This window comes from Notolabrus celidotus, chromosome 1 (genome assembly GCF_009762535.1).
Source record: "Notolabrus celidotus isolate fNotCel1 chromosome 1, fNotCel1.pri, whole genome shotgun sequence".
NCBI lineage: Eukaryota > Metazoa > Chordata > Actinopteri > Labriformes > Labridae > Notolabrus > Notolabrus celidotus.
Window position 1 is genome coordinate 6,747,010 of NC_048272.1, and position 10,278 is coordinate 6,757,287.

General features: G+C 39.6%; 2 protein-coding genes across 3 annotated transcripts; both read left to right on the forward strand.

The window, feature by feature from the left end:
* Window positions 1-851: 851 nt before the first annotated feature.
* LOC117817869 (guanylyl cyclase-activating protein 1) lies at window positions 852-3,316 on the forward strand. Its single transcript, XM_034690678.1, has 4 exons — window positions 852-1,049; window positions 1,880-2,029; window positions 2,271-2,361; window positions 2,483-3,316. The coding sequence occupies exons 1-4, from the start codon at window positions 852-854 to the stop codon at window positions 2,611-2,613; spliced, it is 570 nt and encodes a 189-aa protein (XP_034546569.1). The 3' UTR covers window positions 2,614-3,316.
* A 2,273-nt stretch (window positions 3,317-5,589) lies between these two features.
* irf6 (interferon regulatory factor 6) lies at window positions 5,590-10,091 on the forward strand. 2 transcript variants are annotated; one of them, XM_034683200.1, is made up of 8 exons: window positions 5,590-5,945; window positions 6,259-6,441; window positions 7,022-7,217; window positions 7,316-7,414; window positions 7,496-7,762; window positions 8,132-8,524; window positions 8,663-8,781; window positions 9,082-10,091. In XM_034683200.1, the coding sequence occupies exons 2-8, from the start codon at window positions 6,268-6,270 to the stop codon at window positions 9,310-9,312; spliced, it is 1,479 nt and encodes a 492-aa protein (XP_034539091.1). In that variant the 5' UTR covers window positions 5,590-5,945; window positions 6,259-6,267; the 3' UTR covers window positions 9,313-10,091. The 2 variants fall into 2 exon arrangements, with proteins under 2 accessions (XP_034539091.1, XP_034539097.1); XM_034683206.1 differs by lacking the exon at window positions 5,590-5,945 and adding an exon at window positions 6,027-6,150.
* Window positions 10,092-10,278: the final 187 nt, after the last annotated feature.

Genomic DNA, 10,278 nt, shown 5'->3' on the forward strand with positions numbered 1-10,278 from the left:
GTCAATGACCTCTTTGTTGAACTGTTGAATTCATGACAGTCTTTGCAGTTTCAGAAGAGTAGCCCCAACCTCCACACTACAGGGCCTTTGCTTTATATATAACAAGGTTTACTTTGATCTCCTAGCCTTTATCTTAGCAAACTGGTATGCTAACACAATATGGTGAAAATATAGAGCCAAACACTAACATGCCAGCATTAAGCATGTTAGCCTGCTGATGTTAGCATAAAAAGTTGGACAAGACTGTAAGTCTGGTTTATGGAATTACAGAAAGAAACTTGGCAGGACAGCTACACACATAATAAATAAAATTATAAATAATAAAGTTAGGCAGATAAATATCAAAATATTTTCAGCCACAGAACACAAATGCCTTTTATTTTTCTGTTCTCACAGTGTAAATAATATAGTAAGTTGATGAACATTATGACAAATCTTGAATCCAATTCTGATCAAATCATTATGTGTTAAAAAAGTCTATGATATGAATTGACTACTTTGTTGCAGAGAGTGTTTAATTGGGTACGTAATCAGAAATACTTCTAATTTTTTTCATAAATGACATTCATCAGTTCTGAAATATTAATTTTTGGTCAGCTGATATAATTCACTACACAGGGATTTATCTTTGCTCTTAGTTCCCTTTAATTAGTTAAGTCTTTGCTGGTAAGCAAAGTGGATTAAAACTTCTGAGCCCCCAACTCAGGCGCTCTGTGAGATCATTGGCTGACCCTGAATGTACTGCTCACAAATTGTTTTCACTCTGGTCATGCACTGATGCTCGCTGGATGCAGGATATTGTGGTTATGGTTTTTGTTGGAATCTTTTTATCTATATTTTGAGAAACCGTTATGGGAAACACCAGTGGGTCATCTGTGGCGGAACTACAAGCTTGTGAGAGTCATCAGTGGTACAGGAAGTTCATGACAGAATGCCCATCTGGACTTCTTACATTTTACGAGTTCAAGCAATTCTTCGGCCTGAAGAATCTGTCCATTACCTCGGATTCCTACGTTAGGACTATGTTCACAACGTTTGACATGAATGATGTAAGACCATTTATAATCTTCTAGCATGGAAATGTAGTCAGTCTAATGACACTATTTATTTGAGGTTGTACCTGTAGATGTACATGTCAGTACTTTGTTTGCATCTTTGCTGAAAAACTTTGAAATTGAGATATTTTTTTTCACTGTCCTTTGCAAAGAAAAAAGGGGAGAGATGGTTTAGTTCACAACAATAACATATTAAAACAGATTGATAACTTTTGTATAATCCTGCTATTATGAATAAGTCATATTCATATTACATCAGTGTTACCAACAATCTACTTCTAAAGTGAAAAATGTACCATAATGCTCATCCTCACCAGTGTTATTAAAATGGTTTGAAAAATGCATTATGAGTTTGTATGACCTTTTCAAACCTGTTACACCAATTTCATGTCTTTTTACAATGAAAGCAAACAACGAACTTAGTTTCATCTTCATTTTTCGAACTTGTTCTTTTTTTTTAATTCTTTTTGAGCTTTTGTTTTCCTAAGAGGAAAGTGATCCAAGTTGTTCCTGCTAATAGAGATCTGAGTAACTTATTCTATTAGTGCAGGGGGCTAATCCCTCAAACACAGTTTACCCAACTGACCCACAACCTGAAAAAGACACACCAAACCCCTTTTTACACACACCGAACCACATTTACTTTTGGCAATCCACCTCCCTTACAAAAATTGTATTCAGTTATTATGTGTTACTCAGTCCCATTTTATGGTTCATCAGCAATGGCTTATTTCACTATTTGCCTATTTGTTCCACAGGTTTCATATAGCAGGAATATGTCTTGAATGAGTAACCATGTTCTTGGGGTCCTTTTGTGTCTGCAGGATGGCTTCATTGATTTCATGGAGTATGTAGCTGCTCTGAGCCTGGTGCTGAGAGGAGGCGTGCAGCAGAAGCTCCGCTGGTACTTCAAACTGTACGACATAGACGGGAGTGGATGCATTGACCGTGATGAGCTGCTTCTCATAATTAAGGTGAGCCCCTAATGTCATGTCAAGCCTGACTTAGGGCTTTGTGACAGACAAAGGTAATATTAAACACTGTCCTGGAACAACCCTATGAGACCCACTGGGGTCTGAGTGTGAGACAGACAATCCCACCTCAGACTCAGAAGAGGACTATTGTATCTGCTGACACTTCACTGACACCTACTGGTCAAAAAAATCAAATCATCAACTAACATCATTTAATTCCCTGTTTTTGTGACATGTCTAGTCCATCCGTGCAATCAACGGTATCAACTATGAGATATCAGCAGAGGACTTTGCTAACATGGTGTTCGACAGGATCGACATCAATGGAGATGGTAAGACTTAAATCAGAGAAAATTTGTTTGGCTGTAGATGGATACATTTTGAAACAAATTAAAGTAATACCAAATGCGTCACAATACTTCAGTTCAGTGTGTGTGTTTGTTTGTTTCCCAGGTGAACTCTCCTACGAAGAGTTCATGGAGGGGATTCAGAAGGATGAAATTCTGCTTAAGATGCTAACAGAAAGTTTGGACCTTTCACACATTGTCCAAAAGATTCAAGGAGAGTTGAGAGGAAACAAATGATATTTCCCGCTGTGATTGTCAGACCCACAGGGTCAGATAATGAATGGTTAATGCAGGTAGGGGTCCCAGTTGAACTGAGCAACGCCCCTGTAATTCCCAGCCAAATGGACCTCGAAATATGTATATTTTTTAAATGTGCCACAGCTGGATGACTTGATCCAGGATGACCCACGAAGCACCATCAAGACAAATGGATGTGGCTCACATAATCATTGAGCTACTTAGACTTTCAACCAACCAACTTAGCAAAACTGTGATCAAGATACAAAGATACAGAATGCTCTCGTAGATCCCACAGTTCCCTAAACAAAACAAAAAAACTAAAACTAAACAAACATGTAATTAACAAGAAATCTTGTGTAAAAAAAAAATCACCATGACAAAGACTCTTATCAAAACAGCTTGAACAAATCTGTGTCATAAAGATGAAAATAGATTTTTTTTTTATGTACCCTTGTTCATCCTCTGTTGTTGAAATGAGACATTGCATAATTTCTGTCCAATGTAAATACATAAAGTGCCATTATTTACATGCTCTCAAATGTGTGACTATGGGTGTTTAGGTTAAAGTAGTAAATCAAGAACTGCACAGCAAAGCCCCCAAGATTTCCATTATGCTGACTCATTGCAGACATGTCAACACTGAGGTTGCTTTACTAAAGAGTAGCTGGAATATAGTTTTAAAATAAACTCTCAGAAATCACTTTAACACTATTATGTGACTTTCTTCTTTTAAGCATCGGACAGTTTGATTCAAGCTTAATCAGTACATTTTGTTGTACAAATGTTTGTATAAATTAAATGAAGCATCTGAAAAAAGTTGTGTCTTTCCCTTGCAATTCTGGACTACTTATGGTCAATAAGAGCTGCACAACAGAGTGATCTCTTGTTTGCTTTTGTCGTATGAATATTGATTAAAAAAAAGGATAATGACAGGGTGCCTCAATGCAACCAAAAATATGTTCTTATAAACCAGAAGAATACCCAGCTCCCTAAAGGACAGATATTGCACTCTTCTGTAATGCTGCTTTAGAGCAAAGTGACTGTGGTCAGTGGTGCTGGTTCATGGTGTAGGGTAACAATAGCGTCTGTGCTTATGTAATATACATGCACTCAAAATTGTCAGGCTTGAAAATTGCAGACAGCTTAACTAACTGGCTCTGGTCTACAAACAAGGACAAAACAATAAAGAGAGCACAGAAAGTCATTTCGAAGACTTGTCATGACTTTGTGTTTGCAACTACAAAAACTTGTACCCCTTAAAATCAGATAAGACTTGCTCTGAAGCACTTTTTCACAGTTTATGACTTGTATGTGGACAGTTTGAAAGAGGAGTATGCCAGAGGTAAATTGCGGATACATGGATCAGAAAACACTGCCATTATTTTGCATTAGTAATATGAATGAATCTAGGATCCCTTTGATCGTTGTGTGACCCCTTAAGAGTCTGAGCCTGACCCTCATATCCTTTGTAGTGCAAAAAAGCAGCTGCCACATAAAGTATTAACTAAAAACCCAAAACAACCCAACACACCCATCACCACTCCAGTCCCTCTCGGCCACCTATACTTATCCCAGAGGGAAAAAAAGCATAATTAGCATCTCAAACACATGACGACAGGCTCATTATGCATATTATACTGAAACCAGGAAGAGCAATGGGAATGATGCTCTGCTGACAGTGGACACACTCACTCACAGCCAGGAGTAGTTTCAGGGAGTGGTTTGTTATTGTCGGCCTATTTGGGGGACTATTAGTGACGAGATCATCATAATAATAATCATCATCGGCGCACTTGTCCTGAAGGACTTCAAAAGAATTGGTTGTTCTTTTGTTCAATGGAAACTCCCAGTCTGATCTGCATTGTAATGTCAGACGCATTTTCTACAATAGAAGTTAGGGATGTGGATCAATTTGGGAGTGTTAAGCACGGAATAATGAACAGCCTTTTTAGTAAAAGTTATTTTAGGCTGTTAGACATATGTGGAAGGAAATAAAAAGAGTGTTCTTTAATCTTAAGCTTTATAAAATTACAAGTTATTCCTATGTAATTTCTGAAGGAGATTGCTTTATTTATATGTGTGATCTAGGATATGGGTTTCACCACTATTACATTACATTAATGTGCTGTAGGCTATGTTCATATATGACGTTAATAATGTCATATATGTTCAGTTGTGCTCATAAGTTTACGTACCCTGGCAGAATTTGTGATTTTTTGGCCATTTTTCAGAGAATATGAATGATAAGAGAAATTTTTTTTTTTACTCATGGTTAGTGGTTGGGTGAAGCAAATTTTTAATCAAACAACTGTGTTTACTCTTGACAACAGAAAGTACCCAAGAAACCATAAATTCTGCCAGGGTGTGTAAACTTATGAGCACAACTCTATATCTATATATACATATATAAATAGATAGATAGATAGATAGATAGATAGATAGATAGATAGATAGATAGATAGATAGATAGATAGATAGATAGATAGATAGATAGATAGATAGATAGATAGATAGCCTAGGTCTGTAAAATATCACGAAACACAATACATGTGGTTCAGTCTGTGTCAGTGGTTGGTTTTAATCAAACAACTGTGTTTACTCTTTATATATCATAAAGACAACAGAAACTACCCAAGAAACCATAAATTCTGCCAGGGTGTGTAAACTTATGAGCACAACTGTATATATATATATATATATATATATATATATATATATATATATATATGTGTGTATATACAGATAGATAGATAGATAGATAGATAGATAGATAGATAGATAGATAGATAGATAGATAGATAGATAGATAGATAGACTACGTCTGTAAAATATCACGAAACAATACATGTGGTTCAGTCTGTGCCTTACAAATTTTAAGTTCAAGGTTTTAATTATTTTATACAACTAATCGTTTGTAACTATTTCTGTCAGACTCATGCAATCGTGTTTGGCAAGCAGTAAGTGGCTCAGTAGCTCTTGGGAAAATCAGATGACCTGGCCACGTGCTCCCGTGAAAGCTGTCCTACAGCTGCTCTGAAAAGGTGTGTCACCGGCGTGACGTCACGCTGTACCTGAGTTTCGGTGAGGAAAGGGGGAAGAACCAAGCCGAGGGAACAACATCAGCCCTAAAGACAAATCCCACTTAAACATTTCACCTGTAGTTATGCCACAATCCGCAGTGAAAGTGACTATGGGTGTACTTTGGTCCATATGAGCCCACAGGAGAGGGTTTTGGCGGGTTTTCAGAGGAAACAGACGCTTTTAAGTCCCAGCTGTTGGTCAGCGGGCCGACAAGGAAAATACCTTTCCTACTTCCTGGTTCTCTTCAGGTATGTGTGTCGTTATTTATTCAGTATCGCGTTTGGTAGCTTTTTTAAAGGCTACTTTAACATAACGTCTGCTTTAATACAACTTTAAACAGTGTTTATGGTGGTCTTACAAACACGGCCTTTTCTACAAGCTTCACAACAAACACAGGTTACAGACAAGTCAAGGTGTGGGCTTGTTTAGAAAATCCGGACGTGCAGGATTTAGGTGAACAGTGCAGGAGTTTTGTTTGCCTCAGTTTATTGAGGATATCCGGCAATTGGAGGGATGATTCAGAACTGGCTTTGGTCTGACTGGTTTGTATTTTGTTTCTAGCCAGTCGACATGTCTGTCACCCCTCGACGGGTCCGATTGAAGCCATGGCTGGTGGCGCAGGTGGACAGCGGGAGATACCCTGGTCTGACATGGATTGACCGCGAGAACATGCGCTTCAGGATCCCCTGGAAACACGCAACAAGACACACTCCGCAGCACGAGGACGAGGACACCATTTTTAAGGTGAAAATTTAAACTTTAACAGATGTTGCACAAACAGAACGGAGATGCATGTTAAATGTTTGTTTAGCCTGAGACAGAAATGCAAATGTTTGCTCTGCTGCGCCGGTGAAGAATTGGGATCTCATATTTTGTAGGCTATGTTTTTTCACCTTTGCATGTATTTGGGGCCTCCTCTGGTTTTGCAATAGTTACATAAGGTCTCTGCCTGGCCTCTGGCATTAACAAAGTTTGGTACAAACCATGGGGTCACATATACATAAAGAACATAGGCGTAATTAGGGGTCTTATATTGCCAAAATGTGTCATTTAAAATGGTATCTCTTGAGGTAGCTTATCATAGACTCACACACCTCTCCTTCTATGATGGCACTCAGTGAAATGTTTCCAAAAATTTAGTTTCTGAACATCAAAATGCTCTAGAGTTCTGCATCCACTCATACAATTCAGGGATTGGGACCTTGTCTTATCAACAGTGATCCACATGATGGAAAAACATGAGCAAATCGGTGACTCTTCTTCTTGAATAAAAAAATCCTGGAACTGATATTGATACTTGCATTTTGTGTAAACGTTCCTCCAGGCGTGGGCTGTGGAGACCGGGAAGTTCCAGGAGGGGGTTGATGAACCTGATCCTGCAAAGTGGAAAGCTCAGCTCCGGTGTGCCCTGAACAAAAGTCGAGAATTCAACCTGGTCTACGATGGCACCAAAGAGGTTCCCATGAATCCTCTGAAGATATATGATGTATGCGACATCCCACAGCCGCTGAGTAACCAAGGTGAGATAAATTGGTTGAATATGATTCAGTCAATTAATTGTTTGTGTTCATGTCTCTAAAATGTTCCTATATTTACACCTCACTGTCCCACCCAACAGGCTCCTCAGATGCAGGATCTTGGACCCCACATGATGATGATGTTGTGGAGGAAGATGTTCCAGATACACCAGAGTCCCTTCCACCATACCCATCCAACGGTGAGTAACTCTTCCTAATACATTAGGCTCATTATGTTTTTGTTCAACACCTAATAATCTCTTCTGTTTTTTCTTGTTCAGGCACCAGTCCCTCTCCCCTCATCATGTGGTCTCCTATGAGTTCAGGGTCCCCCATGCAGCCCCCCAGTTGTCCTCCTTCAAATGAGGTCTGGCCCAAAGAGGAGCCTGGCAAAATCTGGCCAAAAGAAGAGCCTGTAGATGTGGAGATGCAACCAACACCCCTGAGTGACCTGCCCCCTGCACCTCTGCCTGATCACTCAATGCAGCCCCCTTCTCTACCAGATGCCCTGTTTGCCTCTCCTGAAACCTGGATCAGTTCTCTCCCAAGTAAGATACGCTTCTGCTGGTATTGCTGAAGTGATCGTGTCACATAGCCCAGTCAGTCAATCAATCAATCATTCAATCAATCAATCAATCATCAATTTGGACTACTAGTCAGATAGATCCAGAACTAATCCCCCAAAGTTGATCACAACCAGCTTTCTGTTAGTCTCTAGTTTTACATTCTGACCTCACAAGTGTGTGTATGTACATTTCTAAGCACAAGGCTGTGTTATCTTGGTTGTTTGTTACAAGCAGTCCATTTTCAGGGTGGTATATTCAGCTGTAAACCTGATTGTCTTGTGAACAGTCCCTTTTTTGAACTTCAGTTTTGAATCAAACAAAAGTTCTAACATGTACGCCTGTCTGCTCCAGTGACAGACCTGGAGGTGACGTTCCAGTACAGAGGGAAGGAGATGTGTCCCACAGCCAATGTCAGTAACCCTCAAGGCTGCAGGCTTTTTTATGGAGACCTGGGACCCATGGTGAACCAGGAGGAGTTGTTTGGACCAATAAACCTGGAGCAGCTGCGATTCCCGACCACAGAGCACATCACCAACGACAAGCAGAGGGTCTTCACCAACCGGCTGCTGGATGTGATGGACAGAGGCCTCATCCTGGAGGTCAGTGGCCACGACATCTATGCGATTCGGCTCTGCCAGTGTAAGGTGTACTGGTCTGGCCCTTGTGCTCCAAATCCAACTGCACCAAACCTCATAGAGCGTCAGAGGAAGGTCAAACTCTTCTGCCTGGAGTCTTTTCTCAGTGGTAAGTAGAGCTCTCCCTAAATGTGACAAGTTACAGTTATATATATATATATATATTTTAAATACACTGTGGTCTTTTAAGATGTTGTTAAGTTATGAAGTCCTGATAAACATGTGTGTGTGTGTGTGTGTTGCGCAGGGGTGATCGCCCACCAGCGTGGCCTGACATCAATCCCCCCTAACTTTGAGATCAACCTATGTTTTGGAGAGGAGTGGCCTGATGGGAGGCCCAGAGAGAGGAAACTCATTATGGTTCAGGTGAGAATTCTCGAAAAAATTATTGAAAAAGTTTGATTGAAGTAGTCAAATTCTAAAGAAACAATATAGACTTGTTACCTGGGGTTATAAGCTTAGCTTTTACCGAAGAAAAAAAAAAAAGGGAAAAACATGGGAATGATACATTCATTGTAGAAAAACGAGCAGAAAAATTCTCATTTACATTTTTTTTCTTTAATTGGTAAAAGTAGGAAGTATAACTAGCTGCAACTCTTTTCAAAGTTTTTTTTTTGTGCCTAAATTCTCTGATTGTATGACTCATACTCTGCCTCCGTCCCTTAGATCATCCCCGTCGTGGCCCGTATGATAAGCGAGATGTTCTCTGGAGACAACACGCGTTCCTTTGACAGTGGCAGCGTTCGCCTCCAGATTTCAATCCCAGATATCAAAGACAACATAGTGACCCACCTGAAGCAGCTGTACTGTCTGCTGCAGACCCACCAGGGTCAGGACGGCTGGGCGCTGCCCCCAGGCCCCGGTCTGAACATCGTGCAGGCTCTGCAGGCACAGTGAAGCAGCACACACAGTGAACCTACATGTATGCAAAGTTTGTTTCAAACTGCTTCTGAGAGTTACCCACTGTTAGCAAAAAGTACTTATGTGTAATCAGTTTAGAGGTGTGCACAGTATACTGTAGGACTCGTGTTTTTTCAGCTTCTCTCTAGTACTGTGATGATACTTTTCTGTATATAGAAGTATTTTCTTTAATGCCTGCATTACGTATGTAGGGACCGTAGACAGATGACTACATGGGCCAAAGTCCTGCTTGCTGTGAGGGAATATTTAACAAAGTTAATGAGTTACAAAACAGGTCTGTGACTACCACACTTTTTTTTAGAGTCAGACACAAAGTAGTCACACTTTTTATCCTCTGACCTCATAGAGTGTTGTGTAGCAGCACATACAGCATGGGGTTTTTGAATAAAAGCAAACATAAATTAAAGTGAGGACTCCATTTACATGTGATCAAGCAGTCAAGCTGTGTGGCTTCTTTTTACTCTGTAATTATGTGTTGTACATTTATTTTGGACAAAAAGTCTACAGTTTTGTCTCTGGTTGTTTTATTTCTCTTTTTGTTCTGTCGGATATATTTTTTTATTCACATCTTTGATTTTTAGCCTTTTATTGTTTCCAGGCAGACATTAACTAAACAACGTTCAGCTTTATGGATCTGTTTTGATATGGATGCCACTGCACTTTGGGGTGCTGAAATATGTTTGATTCCTAGTTGAATGTAAGTGCATCTAACATATGATTGTACTCTTATTTTATCAATAAAAATGCCAAAATCATGTTGGATTTAATGGATTTCTTGAGTGTTAAGAAGCAGTGGACTTTTTGAATACACTGGTTTTGAACAATGTTAAATAAAAAAGTTCATTTCTAAACAATTGCATGTTTTAGTTTCCGCTCCAGCTGAGTGACTGATGAGTTGATTGCATCTCAGTCAGCACCCTCTGAACACGTTCATCCAGCATG

What these genes read in the sequence shown, in the direction of transcription:
- LOC117817869 (XM_034690678.1), top strand. Translation starts at nt 852, where the DNA reads ATGGGAAACACCAGTGGGTCATCTGTGGCGGAACTACAAGCTTGTGAG. An exon ending in CAACGTTTGACATGAATGAT is followed by an intron (nt 1,050 to 1,879) that starts GTAAGACCATTT and finishes TTGTGTCTGCAG; the next exon opens with GATGGCTTCATTGATTTCAT. An exon ending in GATCGACATCAATGGAGATG is followed by an intron (nt 2,362 to 2,482) that starts GTAAGACTTAAA and finishes TTTGTTTCCCAG; the next exon opens with GTGAACTCTCCTACGAAGAG.
- irf6 (XM_034683200.1), top strand. Translation starts at nt 6,268, where the DNA reads ATGTCTGTCACCCCTCGACGGGTCCGATTGAAGCCATGGCTGGTGGCG. An exon ending in TCCACCATACCCATCCAACG is followed by an intron (nt 7,415 to 7,495) that starts GTGAGTAACTCT and finishes TTTCTTGTTCAG; the next exon opens with GCACCAGTCCCTCTCCCCTC. An exon ending in GGAAACTCATTATGGTTCAG is followed by an intron (nt 8,782 to 9,081) that starts GTGAGAATTCTC and finishes TCCGTCCCTTAG; the next exon opens with ATCATCCCCGTCGTGGCCCG.